Source organism: Pygocentrus nattereri, chromosome 23, assembly GCF_015220715.1.
Source record: "Pygocentrus nattereri isolate fPygNat1 chromosome 23, fPygNat1.pri, whole genome shotgun sequence".
Lineage (NCBI taxonomy): Eukaryota > Metazoa > Chordata > Actinopteri > Characiformes > Serrasalmidae > Pygocentrus > Pygocentrus nattereri.
This window is the reverse complement of record NC_051233.1, coordinates 31725663-31743355: the sequence shown is the minus strand read 5'-3', so window position 1 is coordinate 31743355 and position 17693 is coordinate 31725663. Positions and strand designations below refer to the sequence as shown.

The window sequence follows — 17693 nt, the reverse complement described above, 5'->3', positions numbered from 1 at the left end:
AGTGTAGATACAAGGATGTGCACTTAATGAAGTGGCTGTATAACAATAATGTTTTGGAGGTAACATGTTAATATAGTCTGAAATACATTTTACTGTCCATCTACATGTGCTTACTTTTTTCTGTATGAGATTGAGGTGCACGTCTTACTTCTACAGTTACTGACTGTGCATTTGTAGTTGTAACCATGGTGATGGACGCAGCATAACCATGTGAGTGAGTGCAGTGTAATTTTGGAAATGGATGCGGCTCATAAACTCAAAGCTCGTAAACAAGTTGATTTGTTTTCTTAATCAGTCCATCTTATAATTCTGTCTCTATCATCAGGATCGTGATGTCGGGACAATAAAGACAGATCTTTTTTTTTTTTTAATTTTCACCACCAAACTCCATCTAACGATGGCTTTGAAGAGCCTGCGTATCAAATGAAAAACAGGGTGAAGTCTGATGGTGCACACATCCGAGAATGATGGAAGGAACAGCAGAGGTAATGAAAGGGAAAAATGGGAAAGTTCTGGGCTGTGATATTGTTCATGTGCGATGTCATTATTTTACATTATGGGAGATCCTTATCAAAGACGGCTGCTGTCCAGGAACCAGTGACAAATATAGAGAATACAGTTTTCTCTCCGTTTACCCCCCCACCCTCTCTCTCTCTCTCTCTCTCTCTCTCTCTCTCTCTCTCTCTCTCTCTCTCTCGCCTTGTTCTTTTCACTCCTGGCATGAGTGACGCAGGTTATGTGCTTTTTCTCCTCTCGTGCGCATCCCTGCACCACATTCCTGCCCATATAAGGCTGAGCGTAACTAGTAGCACCAAGTCAGATGAACGTAAGCACCGTCCAGATCAGCAACAGAGTGTGTGTGTATAATCTGACACATTCATGTCTATTGAAAACGGAATAAGGACGTATATAAAGCGTATATCTGACCGCGTGTGCTGTGTAAACTGTGTTTGAGCAGCGTTTAGCTCGGAGCTGAGCGAGTTTATCTTAATGGTTTTGTGGTGTTGATGGTTGGAGTGATAAGGTAAGTAGAGCGGAGGAAAAGAGAGACCATTTCAGCTGTAAACAGACACGCAGCCCCGTTTACAGTTGTGTAACCGGGTCCCACTGAGTTATTTCACTACATAATACCAGCGTTAAAGCCAGCTTTCCCAGCCCCCCCATCAACCCACCACCCCCGCCCCCCCATCTCTCATCCCACTTTATCCCAAATGAAGCCGACGGCCAGGAAATGCTTGCTTCTTTAGTTTTAGACTGGAGCTGGGTCACCAAAGGTAAAAGAGGAACAAATGTTGTTGCATTTAAGGGTAAAATTTAGTCTCTTTTAAGAATAAAAGTAGTAACACCACTGACTGCAACACCTCTGACTGTAACTGCTGACTGCAACACTGCTGACTGCAACATCACTGACTGCAACACCACTGACTGCAACACTGCTGACTGAAACTATATGTTGCACACGTTCACATGTATGACCTGCTGACCTCCAGCAACGCTGTTGTGTCTGATCCACTCAGACCAGCACAACACACATTAACACACCACCACCATGTCAGTGTCACTGCAGTGCTAAGAATGATCCGCCACTCAAACAGTACCTGCTCTGTGAAGGTCCATGGGGGTCCTGACCACTGAAGAACAGGGTAACAGAGTATCAGAGAAACAGATGGACTACAGTCTGTAACTGTAGAACTACAGAGTGGAGCTATACGGTCAGTGGAGCTGATAAAGTAGACAGTGAGTGTAGAAACAAGGAGGTGGTCAGAACGTTACACCTGATTGGTGTGTATATATGTAGAATGTAGAGATGATTATATATGTTTAAAATGATAGATAGACAGATACATAGATGAATAAAGCCAACTTGAATGGAACTGAGTACCTGCTATGATGTCTGCTCTTGCTGAATGCTCTAATAACAGTGTGTGTGGTGTGTCTCCGCTGGACTGTCGTCTTCATCGTCTGCAACAAAAACAAAAAAACAAAAAGTCTCAGACGTGAACATTTCATTCCTGAAGAGCTATCAGCGTATTTTCTGATGGAACACGGCTGCGTTTAGCGGAGGTGCTCTGTTTTGATCTGATTTGGTCTCAGTAGATCATCATTTCATTCACTGTAACAAACCACCTCCAGTCTTCTGCCTTTTAGAGAATCATGAAAACAGTGGAGCTGTGAACATGATTGTAAGTGGGGAAGAGGTCCAGCCACTAGAGGGAGCCCAAGAGACCAAACACTGTGCCCAGAAAACAAAACAGTGGAAAATAATACTGTGGCGTGTGCCCGACCCTTGGTCCTCAAAGACGACCACAAGAGCCGCTTGATTTCACGCACCGAAGCTGAAAACTCGTCTCTCTTTTCTAAGTTTTGTGGCTTGTGTGTCACCAAAGACGACAAATCTGCACTCGCTTCTATGCAGCATTGGCCAGTAAGCCTTCATCAACATGTTAGCACTTCATTGTGTTTAAGGAAACTCTCTCTCTCTCTCTCTCTCTCTCTCTCTCTCTCTCTCTCTCTCTCTATATCTCTCTCTCTCTCTCTCTCTCTCTCTCTCTCTCTCTCTCTCTCTCTCTCTCTCTCTCTCTGTTTGTGTGTCTCTGTGTGTGTGTGTGTGTGTGTGTGTGTGTGTGTGTGTGTGTTGCCATAGCAATGGTAAGCAACACCTTAGCAACTACTTGGGATGCCATAGCAATGTCCTAGCAACACCATAACCACCCTAGCGTAACCACCCTGGTGAACCAATCAATGTCCTGGCAGCAACTTAGCAGCCACCTTGGACAACATGGCAAAGGCTAAGCGACAACTTAGCAACTGCTTGGAATAACATAGCAGTGTCCTAGCGACACCTTAGCAAACACCTGGGATAATATAACAAAGGCTAAGCAAAAACCGTAGCAACCACCTTGGATTCCACAGCACTTGCAACACCTTAGCAACCACCTGGAATAATTTAACAAAGGATAAACAACACCTTAGCAATCACATTGGATTCCATAGCACTAGCAACACCACAGCAATCACCTGGGATACCAGAGCATTGTCATAGTAACACCATAGCAACTGGCTGGGATACCATAGCAGTGTACTAGCAACCCTTTAGCAACCACCTGGAATAACATAGCAATGGCTAAGCAACACCTTAGTAACTTTCTGGGATAAAATAATGTCTTCACAACATGTTAGCAATTGCATGGGATGCCACAGCAGTGTCTTAGCAACACTTTAGCAACCACCTGGGATAACATAGCAGTATCCTAGCAGCATCATACAGCAGCTTTAGGTAATGTCCACATTACCCAACAGAATCGAGATGGTAGATGGGCTTCATGCACAACTGTCTCTAGAATTTACTCAGAGTGGTGCAATGAAGTAAAAACACCCAGTGAGCAGCAGTTCAGCAGCCCGAAACAGGGAGAGAGGTCAAAAGGGAAAAAATAGAGTGGTTCAAACTGATAGAAAGGCTGCAACAACCCAGATAACCACTCTGTACAATTGCGGTGAGCAGAAAAGCATCTCAGAATACACAACATGTCCAGCCTTGAGATGGAGGGGCTGCAACAGCAGGCGACCACGTCAAGTTCCACTTCTGTCAGCCAAGACCAAAAAGCTGAGGCTGCAGTGACCACAGGCTCTCCAAAACAGGACAGTTAAAGACCAGAGAAAACAAAGCCCGAACTAATGAATCGCGACTTCTGCTCAGGCTCACAGATGGTAGGGTCTGAATTTGGGACCAACAGCACAAATCCATGGACACAGCTTGCCTTATTGCAGCAGTCCAGGCTGGTGGAGGTGGTGTAATGGGGCTGGGATTTGTTTGCTTGAATGCCATAGCCGGTTTGAGTAATGTTGCTGACCATGTGCATCCCACAGTTTACCATCTTCTAATGGCTACCATGTCACAAAGCCATCTCAAACTAATTTTATGAAGCATGACCGTGACTTCAGTGTTTTCAGTGGACTTTGTTCATTTAACCTGTATCAGTGCATAATTGGTGGTTTGCTTCATAAAAAATTAGGGTAACACTTTTTAGGAAGGTCACGTTTGTAAGACATATAAATTTTTTTTTAAAGCCCTGAGATTTCCAGTGTTTTATTTCTCAGCGCTGGAGCTGTTAGAGCTGCATCTCCAGGGCTTCAGTCCTGAATGTTCAGATGCTCCAAACAGGCCGTCCAGCCTAGAATCATTGCTACAGTGAGCTTTTCTTACCCGGTGTCCCACTTTAAATGCTGCACTACATTACATTACAACAAACCAAGTACCCATCAGCCCCTCCCCTGAACCCCCTCTGACATCACACTGAGCGTGAAGTCACTGTGGAGTGAAGGCCTGGAGAGGGAGGGGTGTGATTGTAATTTATTTCCTCACTGGTTCTAACATCAAGCGCTAGAACCCTTCACTCTGTATCACTACACTACAGTACAGTACAGTAATGCTGAGTTCTGCTGGCGTTCTATTGGATATGCAGTGTTAAGTCAGTGCCAGGCTAACGGTGGTGCACATTACCAGTGGTGAACATTGACTTTCCCACATTGGGTGAAACTCTGATGTTGCTCTAGTTTAAACTCTGACATCTGAAGCCTGTAATGAGCTTTATTGTGTTTTAGTGTTTCAGTAAATCCTTCAGTAAATACTTCAACTTGAAGCCTCAGTCTGAACCCTGGAGGAGGCTTTAGTCCAGTACACTTCACTTTACTGAGAGCGGACAAAAACAGCTTATGAGCTCTTATAATTTGTTATGAACAATACTTACAATGTATTGCATGAACAATCCATAATGTATAATAAGCATGGCTATAAAGTGCAATGCATTTATATAAATATTGGATGCCTTATGGAGGTATTATAACATGTTATGAATGTGTTTATAGATTACAAATGTGACATTCATAGAAAACGTTACCACAATTATTAATAATTGTGTTGTTAGAGATAATAACGCACAATGAACACATTATTAGGACCCATTTTATGCAAATTGCTGAGGATGAATTATCACCTATGTTCACATCTTATTATGGCCTAATGATCTCTAATGCATTAACGTTTTAATTGTCAGGCTTTTATTCCTATGGGTCCTAGATAGAAGCATGTTCATTGCTTTGTTTGAGCTTATTAAGTTATTCAGCTCATAATGAATGAAGCTAAAGGGACAGTGAATAGAATGTCAGAAGTTTCTAACCTGGCACTCTAATTATAGCTGACATGATACCATAGCATTTCCCTAGCAACACCTTAGCAACCACCTCAGATACCATAGCAATGTCCTATCAACACCTTAAAAACCACCTGGAATATCATAGCAATGCCCTAGCAACATCTTAGCAACCACCTGGAACACAATAGCATGGTGTAGCAACACTTTAGCAACCACCTGGAATACCATAGCAATGCCCCAACTACACCTTAGCAACCACCTCAGATACCATAGCAATGTCCTATCAACACCTTAAAAACCACCTGGAATATCATAGCAATGCCCTAGCAACATCTTAGCAACCACCTGGAACACAATAGCATGGTTTAGCAACACTTTAGCAACCACCTGGAATACCATAGCAATGCCCCAACTACACCTTAGCAACCACCTGGGATACCATAGCAATGCCCCAGCAACACCTTAGCAACCATCTGGAACACAATAGCATGGCCTAACAACACCCAAGGCTTATCCGATGATGACCTGGGATACCATTGGCCTTCTTGAAGATTTCCACCACTACCCCATGTAACTTAGTTCCAAAGGGCAAGGAGACACTAGAAAACAAGGGGTAGGGGTAAAAATATGAAATTGGACTGGGCCCAAGTCTATGCTCCCCAACATTTAGCTCTGAATTTCTCAAATTTGTCCACAGAAGAGATGCAGCTCAGCCCTGACTGACCATCACTGTGTTAAAGAAGCTCTATTATTATCTCTTTGTTGCTGGATGCACTGCAGTAGTTTCTAGTGAGTGTGCACAGAATGCCATTCACGTCACTATGGAAACGGTTATTATTGAACAACAATATCAATGGCCTGAATGAACTGAATGAACTGAATTACATTAATTAAATGCGAAGTTATAGCTCCATATCGCCAGCTTTGTTTTTTTAACTGATTATTGTTCTTATCCATTATAATTTATTCCAACAGTGCAAAATCAGTGTAGGTGAATCAGCAACTTCAGGCTTGACCACTGTGAAAACAGGATTGCTTGCAAACGCGTGGCCTAAAGTGTATCTTACCTTTTTGCAGGTTTCATTGTCCCGTAGCGGAGTTTGAAGTTTGGCGCCCTGCTGCGGGGTCATTTTAAACCTACGGTCAACAAACCCATAGCAGGTTGACCTCTGTAAAGCCGAACGTCCACTACTGGTCAGTTTTCTCCTTCATCTGAAGGCCCGGAACATTCCAGCTTCAGCTGATCCATCTAAATGTTCTCTTTCACTAGAAACGCTCAGGCTGAGTTGTGGAGCCGGGTTGGTTTACTGGCCTCAGTTTAGCAGCGGACGCATTTCATTCGTCCTCCTTCAGACCCAATGGAAAAGTACTGCTCTCTCGCCCACTGTCTCTCTCTCTCTCTCTCCCCTTCTTTTCCTCCCTCCCCCTTCATGCCTGTGTCTTTTTCTTAATCTGTTATCCGTCCCCTTTCCTGTCCACCTTCTTCCTTTAGGGAGATCTACACTCCTCCACCCACCCCACCCCCCCCCCACCCCCTCCCACCTCTCTGTTTATACTTTGCCTTCACAGAGGAACGTTAACAGTAAGTTTTCCGTAATTTGTCAGAGTTTAAAGACGTAGTTCCGTCAAAAAAAGTCAAAAAGTGCAAAAACAACCCACTTTAACACAATCAATTGCCATTATGCAAATGAGTCCCTGCTGATTGGTGTCATCTCTCTCAGCCTAAATAAGGGAACTCCTCACCACAGCGGCACATACTGCATAATAACAGCGCCAAACATATTGAGACGTTACGGGTTCTTGTATTTGTTCTAGACTGTAGTTATTACGGTGTTATAGACTGTTGTTCTTAGCTTACAGTGCACTGCCTTTGTTCCACCTGTTACAGTAAAATGATCATCTTAGGGTTCTGTGTTTTGTTATTAAAGACTGAAGCTGTTAAAGTAGAACGTGAATGATTAGCTTATAACGCGCTCTCGTTATTATCACAATCATTGGCCACGTATTTTGATGCACACATGGAATCTGTTTCCAGTCGTTGGCGTCTCTCTAGTGTTAAATGCAATAACTCATGTACATTTAATTTACAGACAACATACAATGTATACGCGATATATAGACGTGTGGGGACCAGCAATATATTACTATCCCATATGCAATAAAACATAATGAAATATACCATATAATATAATACAACATATTACACCACTGACATATATTAATATAATAATAATAATCATCATCATCATCATCATCATCATCATCATCATCATCATCATGATTATACACTGTATGCCAACTGTAGTTCTTTGCATACAGTGCATGGCATTTGTTATAGACCATAGTTGTTAATATATAGTGTATTGATATATTAATTATTAACTTCTTAGTGTGTGTTTACATAAACTATAGTTTGAAATATAATGCATTACGTGTGTTATAAACTTATTATTAACATATAGTGTGATGTATATTATTATAAACAGTTTTTGTTTTTATTACACTGTGTCACATTTATTACCAAAAGGAGTTGTCAGCAAGCTGTGTATTGTTTTAGACTGTTCTTGTTAGTATACTATTTATTACATTTGTTATAAAATGTAGTTGTTAACATAGCATGTATTACATTTGTTATAAACTGTAGTTGTTAGTATAGTGTGTATTACACTTATTATGAACTGTAAGCATTAGCACAGTGTGTATTACATTTGTTATAAACTGCAGTTATCACAGTGTATTACATTTGTTATAAACTGTAGTTGTTAGTATAGTGTGTATTACACTTGTTATGAACTGCAAGCATTAGCACGATGTGTATTATATTTGTTATAAATAGTAGATTTTAGCATATTATGTATTACATTGGTTATAAACTGAAGTTGCTACCATAGTGTGTATTACATTTGTTATAAACTGAGCAATTTGGTTCTGGCCTTAATAGACAATGTGATATATAATTTACAGACAATACACAATATACCATACAGAGAATATACACAGCAAGCAAGTAGTGCATAAAGCTATATATATATATATATATGGACAGGTCAAATACAGATAGTGTAGATATTATTTAGAGACTATAAACACATAAAGTACCAGCAACAGAAGCTTAAAAAGGGACAAGCGATCTACGCCAGTTAGTGTGGCAGTGCAAACAACACTAACCTACGTCATGCATGGGGATGAAGGGGTGGAGTACAGTGGAGTGGACGGTGTGGATGGTCTGGGTGTGAAAACTCTCTAGAGAAAACATGAAGATTGTACTGGTCAGCTGTTTATGAGGGCATCGTCCTGAGAAAAGAAGCAGAACTACTCAAAGTTCCTCCCAGCAGCGCCTCACACTGAATAATGCTGCCACCAACAGGACGAGAAGGACACCACCCAACAAATGTCTAAGAACGTCGGTTTCCTGCGGCTATTTTAGCCAGCAGTTGTCAGAATATGATGTTTTTGTTATAGACTGGGGTGTTTAGCACACAGCGCACTGCACTGTATACACTGTATAGAATATACTGTATTTCTCACAGATCATAGACATTAAGAATTTTGTATTTGTTATTGACTGTAAATATTAGTGTACAGCATATTGCATTAATTATACACTTTAGACATTAGCACACAGTATATTACATTTAGAAAGACTACAGATATAAGCATACAGTGTATTACATTTTACATTATGTATTACATTAGCCCTGCGATGGACTGGCGACCTGTCCAGGGTGTATCCTGCCTTCCGCCCGAAGACTGCTGGGATAGGCTCCAGCACCCCCCCCGCGACCCTGACGGAGAAGCGGCTTAGAAAATGGATGGATATATTACATTTTTTATAAACTGTAGTTGTTACATACAGCACCCTGCAGTTAGACCCTGGGTTTTAGTATATAATGTATTGTATTTGTTATGGACTGTAAATTCTATCATACAGTGTTTTGCAGTTGTTTATACACTATATATATATATATAGTACACTACATTTACAACCCCAATTCCAGTGAAGTTGGGACGTTGTGTAAAACATAAATAAAAACAGAATACGATGATTTGCAAATCCTTTTCAACCTACATTCAATTGAATACACTACAAAGACGAGATATTTAATGTTCAAACAGATAAACTTTATTGCTTTTTGCAAAAATTCACTCATTTTGAATTTGATGCCTGCAACACATTCCAAAGAAGTTGGGACAGGGGCAACAAAAGACTGGGAAAGTTGAGGAATGCTCAAAAACACCTGTTTGGAACATTCCACAGGTGAACAGGTTAATTGGAAACAGGTGAGTGTCATGATTGGGTATAAAGGGAGCATCCCTGAAAGGCTCAGTCGTTCACAAGCAAGGACGGGCGAGGTTCACCACTTAGTGAACAACTGTGAGCAAATAGTCCAACAGTTTAAGATCAACGTTTCTCAACGGGCAACTGCAAGGAATTTAGGGATTTCATCATCTACAGTCCAGAATATCATCAAAAGATTCAGAGAATCTGGAGAAATCTCTGCAAGTAAGCGGCGAGGCAGAAAACCAACACTGAACGCCCGTGACCTTCGACCCCTCAGGCAGCTCTGCATTAAAAACCCACATCATTCTGTAACGGATATTCCCACATGGGCTCAGGAACACTTCGGAAAACCACTGTCAGTGAACTCAGTTCGTCGCTCCGTCTACAAGTGCAGGTTAAAACTCTGCCATGCAAAGCGAAGCCACATATCAACACCACCCAGAAACGCCGCCGCCTTCTCTGGGCCGAGCTCATCTGTGATGGACTGACACGTCCACATTTCACACTGTTTTTGGAAATCATGGACGTCGTGTCCTCCGGGCCAGAGAGGAAAAGGACTGTCTGGATTGTTACCAGCGCAAAGTTCAAAAGCCAGCATCTCTGATGGTGGGGGGGCTGTTAGTGCCCATGGCAGGGGTAACCTGCACATCTGTGAAGGCCCCATTAATGCTGAAAGGTACATGCAGGTTATGGAGCAACATCTGCTGCCATCCAAGCAGCGTCTTTTTCAGGGACGTCCTGCTTATTTCAGCAAGACGATGCCAAGCCACATTCTGCACGTGTTACAACAGCGTGGCTTCGTAGTAAAAGAGTGCGGGTACTAGACTGGCCTGCCTGCAGTCCAGACCGTCTCCCATTGAAAATGTGTGGCGCATTATGAAGCTCAAAATACGACAGCGGAGACCCCGGACTGCTGAGCAGCTGAAGCTGTACATCAAACAGGAATGGGAAAGAATTCCACCTAGAAAGCTCCAACAATCAGTGTCCTCAGTTCCCAAACGCTTATTGAGTGTTAAAGGAAAGGTGATGTAACACAGTGGGAAACACTCCCCTGTCCCAACTTCTCTGGAACATGTTGCAGGCATCAAATTCAAAATGAGTGAATATTTGCAAAAAACAAATAAAGTTTATCCGTTTGAATATTAAATATCTCGTCTTTGTAGTGGATTCAATTGAATATAGGCTGAAAAGGATTTGCAAATCATCATATTCTGTTTTCTTTTGTTTTATGCAACGTCCCAACTTAATTGGAATTGGGGTTAAGATGGTGGTGTTTGTGAGGCCACTAAATACTTTGTGATATGTAGATGAAAAATTCATTTTACATATATAACCAGTGAGAGAAGTTGGCTTTGCATCTTGCATGACCTATTGGCTACTCTGCCCTGCCATGGCTTCTTTAGTAGGTACTATGCTGTTTTGTCTGCATCCATAAGCTTTCAGAAAACACACAGAAACACGGACAGCATGAATGCAAATCACCGACAGGAGACTCCGTCCATATCTGTAGGCGTATTTTACATTCTCTTTATATGTATGTGCCCTGCGCTCGTCCCCTGGGCTCCAATGACAGCGGTGAGAGCAGGCAGAAAGTCGGAGCCCAAATCCTGAATGCTGCTGAGAGACACAAGTGACGAGATGACAGCCACGAGAGTGCCGGGTCTCGTGGCTGTCATCAGGGCCCTGGGGTCAAGGCTCCAGGCACAATGTATCCACCATTCACCATCTTACTCTAGACGAGCATTTCAGAGAGATACGTCTGGTGTTTTATATTGAGGATCTGACACGATTCCGGGCCCCATATACCAACATCTGTAGTCCAGTATGCTGGGTCCAAGCTGTAAAGCGATGCTGCTGCTTTGGATTTCAGTGCCTCTTTAGTCTGCTTTTCTGCACCATCTGCTAAAGCGAGCTCTTGGGGTGGTGGAGGCAGCAGCAGCTGTTTGTGGTTTATCAGGTGGCTTTGCTTCTGTGTTCAGCGGTGGGACCTGGACTTTCATGAGTGCAAAGAGTGCGGTTTGCATCAAGCCTATATTTGAATGCACTTTTGCTCCCTTAGCATTTAGCCACTATACAATTTAATTGATCGTTCTGACATGCTTACTTGCAAAATTTGCCCGCAGAATTTGTCAAAAATTAAAACTGAACATGTTTTCCACACTAACCAATCTTTAACTCATAAAGTGTTTAGCATTATAATGGGCTAAAAATAAAAAAAATATATTAAAAAGTTAAAAATATAAAACATTCATTTCTAGCCAATCAGTGGGCAGTGATCTATGTGTGGACCCATAGCCTGTGCATTAATTCGCCCCTGCATGCCTTCCACAGTGGCTGATTCTGCATTCCCCCCCTATTGATCCTGCTTGACCTGAGCTCTGCATTTGATACAGTGGATCAAAACATTCTTCTTAAGCATCTGCAGGGCAGACAAAGACTCCTTTGAGCTGGTTCTTGTCATATGATAAGACTGAGCGTATCTCACTAGGAGGCTTTAGGTCTCCGACATGCTCAGTATCCTCTGGAGTACCACATGGATCAATCCTGGGACCTATTCTTATTATAATTTATTCTCTTCCCTTTGGAGATATCATTGGTTGGCATTTCACCATTATGCTGGTGAAAAGGCTCCTTCTACTCGCTCCATAGCCAAATCCAAGCTCAATACACGTTTGAAGGAGATTGAGGCCTGGATGAAGGGAACTGCTTGCAACTAAACACGGCAAAAATTCTGATTCTTTTTGTAGGAACTCCACACTGATTGGGAAAAATCTCCAATTCCCCCTTTTTCGCCATTTCTGGCCGGGACAATACCTTTGCAATACAGGTATCATTTTCCAATTTCCAATTCAGGTATTAGGTTTAACACTCATAGGAACTTTGAGGCCCACATTCAAGATTTGTGTAAAATTTATTTTCATCGTCTAAAACGGGTTTCAAAACTCTCTTCTATTCTAACACTATTCGATGCAGAGAGGCTTGTTCAGGCCTTTCTTTCTTCGCAATTTCATTATTGTAATATGCTTTTTTAATAGCGTATCAGCCAAATATATCCAGAAGCTCCAATATATTCCAAATTGAGCAGCCGGGATACTCATGAGGGTACGGAAAAATGAACATATTACACCAATATTATATTCTTTACAGCTTGGTCCCTGTTCGGCTGCCGTGTCTACCCCGCAGGATCAGCAAGGGTCTCGATGCTCCAAGACCTGGACCAAGGACCAGGCCTACGCCAAAGGCTCTTTATTTTCAAAGGAATTGTTTTCTTACAAGATATACAGTCCCATCAGGTTTATTATAAAGTGCAATGTCTCAGACATCAGGCGGCATATTTATAATGACTTTCTGTGAGGGAGCTTTAAGAGGTGGACGTCTGGTTCCTATCACCACCACTGTGAATAGTTCTGACTCAGTAAGCTTCTGTAGAAGGGAGCGTTTCACACCAAACCTCTCTAAACAACTTTACCATATTAAACCAGTGAAATAATCTTTACTATGGCCATAATGTCTGGCTGTTGCTATATGTTATTGCACATTTAATGTATGTGCATTTATTAAGATTTGATGGCATGCTCATTTAACGAGACTTTATGGACGTCTGTTGTTGTTACATGTTGGTTTAATGAGCACGAGCCACACAATGTTATGAAAATGTGGGGAGAATGTGGTGTGGCTGATGGATGTGTCTCATTTATTGAAGCGCTGCTTTCAAGCAATACTGTATAATAGATTTTCTCCAGCTTTGGCTTAGAAGACAATTGCATACATTGTTAAAGCAAACAAATTCCTTGAGGGGAAAGAAAAGTGCTGCAGCTAGCTGTACTGCTCTCAAATCATTTTGTGCTGTGCTGGTCCACACAGCTCGTTCTCTCACCACCAGGCTTCCCAGCAGACTCTGAATCATGGAAAGGCTGAAATAATGAGCCGTCTCAGAGGACAACCCGTCCAAGCGTGGCCTATAAGAGCACAGTCTGGGTTCCCTTTGGTTTGTGGTTCTTCTCAGAGGCTCTTGTTCATTCTGTCATGACATCTTAAAATCACTTTACGGCTCACTGTACACAAAATTCATTGCTTGCGAACTGTTGTTTGACACATTCTCAAAAAAATCCTTCTTTATCTGAACTTTGAATTACAGCATTACAGATTTCCACACGACTAATGTGTCACTTTTTCAATATAAAGGAACATAAATTACTGCACCACTCACTTTGTAAATAAACTCATTTATAAATGTGCATCCAGGGGGCGCTGTTCCTGAAAATAAAGTCACAGGGAGGCATTCAGACCTGACAAAAACGTAATGTGGGGCATTAAATGTTCTGTTGTTTTACGCAAACAACTTTTGCAACTATGGCAGCTGAGATGGGTTTAAATTAGAGACATAGCGATACCACGGTTTCCCTTCCAATACCGATAGCTGATCCTTTAGTATCGGCCGATACCGAGTACCGATAGCGAGTCTAACGCTGTCCAACCTTACTCACCTATAAGTCCTGATATTTATACAATTACATTTTTTAAATATTTCATTTTGGCAAAAATCACAAATGAGACACACTCAGCTTGGCTTGAAGGCATTTACTTGTTGTCCAGATTTTGCATATTTAATATCAGATATTTTTAACACTCAAAATCAATGTGAAGTGAGAGCCCTTTGATTATAATATGAAGGCCGGGAGCAGAGCTGTAGTTTAACAGTGGCCAGTGGGTTTGGGTGGTGCTGGAGCTGATCTCTGGCTGATGGACGGTCACAGGTGGATGATGATCTGGACGGTGGGTCAGAGTCTGATGATGACCTGACTGTGAATCATGTCGCTGTTTTAACCCTTCGATGGAATATGAAGGCCAAACAGCAGAACTAATGCTGACATCAAAGCTCGATGACATCAGTCTTTCTAGTTAGGGGCGGGTCTGCTGAATCTCCTGATATGTGGATCATGTTTGTGTCTTAAAAGGTCTGAAGATATGAAGGCTAGAATTGACCTACCATTTAGCAAATTGTGGTCTTCGGGTCCCAAGGGTTAAACAATTAGTTGTGACAACTGTGCAAAAAGAGAGGAAATCAGGAGTGGATGATGGCACAATGTACACAGGATATAGTCATTCACAGCTGCACATTACACATTAGTGTGAGTGTGTGAAGAGATGAGATGACTTGAAGAATCCAGTAAAGTGCAGAGTGTGTATGCACTGCAGTGGCATGGCATATTTTTGCCGAGATAGTCCACTCTATTAGACACTCCTACCCTGTCGGTCCACCTTGTAGATGTAAAGTCAGAGACGACAGCTCATCTGCTGCTGCACAGTTTGTGCTGGTCATCCTCTAGTCCTTCATCAGTGCCCACAGGACGCTGCCCACAGGACGCTGCCCACAGGACGCTGCCCACAGGACGCTGCCCACAGGATGCTGCCCACAGGACGCTGCCCACAGGATGCTGCCCACAGGACGCTGCCCACTGGACGATGTTGGCTGGATATTTTTTGTTGGTGGACTGTTCTCAGTCCAGCAGCGACACTGAGGTGTTTAAAACCTCCAGCAGCCCTGCTGTGTCTGATCCACTCATACCAGCGCAACATACACTAACACACCACCACTAACACACACGTCAGTGTTACTGCAGTGCTGAGAATGACCCACCACCCAAATAGCACCTGCTCTGTGAGGGTCCATGGGGGTCCTGACCAATGAAGAACAGATTAAAAGGGGGTAACAAAGCATGCAGGGAAACAGGCAGCATTAGAGTAGCTCACCCAGCTGGAGATCAGCCTCTCTTGGTCTTGTTGGCTCCGACCGCCCCGATCGTCAGTGTGATTCAGAATTAGTTGTGACGTGTCCTTGTGTGAAGTTGCTCCTCCGCAGCTGCTCTCTGCTTGTTCTCATGTCGCAGCAGCGTTTCCCAACCGCAGCAACGATATAAGAAGCTGTGGTGTGAGTCCATGAGGTTTCGTGGTCTCTAACCAAAACAGAAAGGCCTGAAAGATCCTCATGACTTCAGTTTTAACGTCTATTTAAAAGTGATCTGACACACAAGCTACCATGATTAATTATCCAGCCACAAATCGCGGTCCGGTGAAGCATCTGCAAGTAATCCATTGTGGAAAAACAGGAAAAATAGATTCTCCTTCAGAGTTTATGTTTTATTCTTCAAGTAAAACTCATAAACTCTGCATTTCGCTTTATTTCCACTACTATTATTCACTTCTGGGGCTTCTGGAATATTTACATGGTGGTACAAATCAAATATTTGATTAGATGAGTCAGTTTCATCCACCGAAAACGCCTCTTCAGTGCCTCGGCGGCTCAGCCAGCTCTGAAGCTGAGCACGCATCCAGGCTTGCGCACTGACGAGATGCCCGCGAACCTTCAGAGTCCTCTGGCGTCCGTCCTGCACCGCTGGACTGATACAGATTTGACGTTTCTATTATTTTACACAGTTCTCTACTGTGTCTTTTCTAAATAAGCCACTATTTATCTGATCGTTTCTGGAAGGACTCTTTATTATATGAGTAATTGTTATTAGAAGCAGCTGATAGTGAACACGCCTTCCGCCCAAAGACTGCTGGGATAGGCTCCAGCATCCCCCCGTGACCCTGATGGAGAAGCGGCTTAGAAAATGGATGGATGGATGGATGATAGTGAACACCCAGTGCACTAAAACAGGGGTTTATTAGCTGGAATATTAGTCAGATTGGCCCTGAACAGGCTTGGCTGCAGCGACAGTCTGTCTGGCCATCTGCATGTGTCCTGTGGCTCTAGAACCCTCCACTCTGTAACACTACACTACACTACAGTGCAGTGATGCTGAGTTCTGCTGGTGTTCTACTGGATATGCAGTGTTAAGTCAGTGCCAGGCTAACGGTGGTGCACATTACCAGTGGTGATCATTAACGGTGGTGAACATTAACAGTGGTGAACATTGACTTTCCCACATTGGGTGAAACTCTGATGTTGCTCTTGTTTAAACTCTGACATTTGAAGCCTGTAATGAGCTTTATTGTGTTTTAGTGTTTCAGTAAATCCTTCAGTAAATTCTTCAACTTGAGGCCTCAGTCTAAACCCTGGAGGAGGCTTTAGTCCAGGACGCTTCACTTCACTCAGAGCGGACAAAAACACCAGACACACTGTAATGTACCTAAAAAGCACATATGTACTTTATATATATATATATATATGCTTATATTAATATTGCCTGTCCCATTCTAGGCCTGGTCACCTGGGCACTGTGTCCACTCACTGTCCACTCTATTAGACACTCCTACCTGGTCAGTCCACCTTGTAGATGTAGAGTCAGAGACGACAGCTCATCTGCTGCTGCACAGTTTGTGTTGGTCATCAGTGGTCACAGGACGCTGCCCACAGGACGCTGTTGGCTGGATATTTTTGGTTGGTGGACTATTCTCAGTCCAGCAGCGACACTGAGGTGTTTAAAAACTCCAGCAGCGCTGCTGTGTCTGATCCACTCAGACCAGCACAACACACACTAACACACCACCACCACGTCAGTGTTACTGCAGTGCTGAGAATGATCCACCTCCCAAACAGTACCTGCTCTGTGAGGGTCCATGGGGGTCCTGACCACTGAAGAACAGGGTAAAAGGGGGCTACAGTCTGTAACTGTAGAACTACAGAGTGAAACTATAGGGTCAGTGGAGCTGCTAAGATGGACAATGAGCGTAGAAACAAGAAGGTGGACTTAATGAAGTGTGTAGTGAGTGTGTACAGCGTGTCTCTTTCTGTATTTATGTTCTTGGCTGTTGTTTTATGTTGACGCCGGCACCAAAAGCTCCTAAACGCAGCTGCAACTATGTGCTTCTTCACCCAGCAGCGCTCTGGGTGACGCTGGAGATCAGGGTTCCTTGTCTGGCCAGTAAGGCGAGTATTTTTGGCCCAGCACAGCGTTTGGTTTCCTCTGAATCCTGATTCGGCTGTCTCTACTGATAAGAGTGACTGCTTTAAGCTGCAAATAACACTGAGGTCACAGCCACGTTGCCCCTTATTTCCACGGAGCCCCCTGCCTCACTGCGTCAGTGCACTGGCCTGCTGGGGAACGGTCAGCGTTTGGAGAGTCACGGCGTTTTTTTTCAGCCGGGTGATGAAAATTAACCGTCCGTCTGAGGCAAGAGCTCCGAGGTTGTGACAGCTATAGCTGAGTTCCCCTTAAAAACACAACTTCCCCTTTAAGACGTAGGCGGAGAGATTAGCAGGCTGAGTGGTGAAATGAGGATTACACACACTTTATCTGATCACTGAAGCA

General features: G+C 43.1%; 1 protein-coding gene across 1 annotated transcript in view; it reads right to left on the bottom strand.

Moving 5' to 3' along the window:
• Window positions 1-6546, bottom strand: part of arhgap20b (Rho GTPase activating protein 20b) — a 51084-nt gene extending 44538 nt beyond the window's left edge. The window contains exons 1-2 of the mRNA XM_017682799.1: window positions 6221-6546; window positions 1883-1962 (exon numbers count right to left, since the gene is read on the bottom strand). Coding sequence (XP_017538288.1) covers window positions 1883-1962; window positions 6221-6283 — 143 coding nt within the window. The 5' untranslated portion in view covers window positions 6284-6546. The remainder of the gene's footprint in view (window positions 1-1882; window positions 1963-6220) is intronic.
• Between the last annotated feature and the right edge of the window lie 11147 nt (window positions 6547-17693).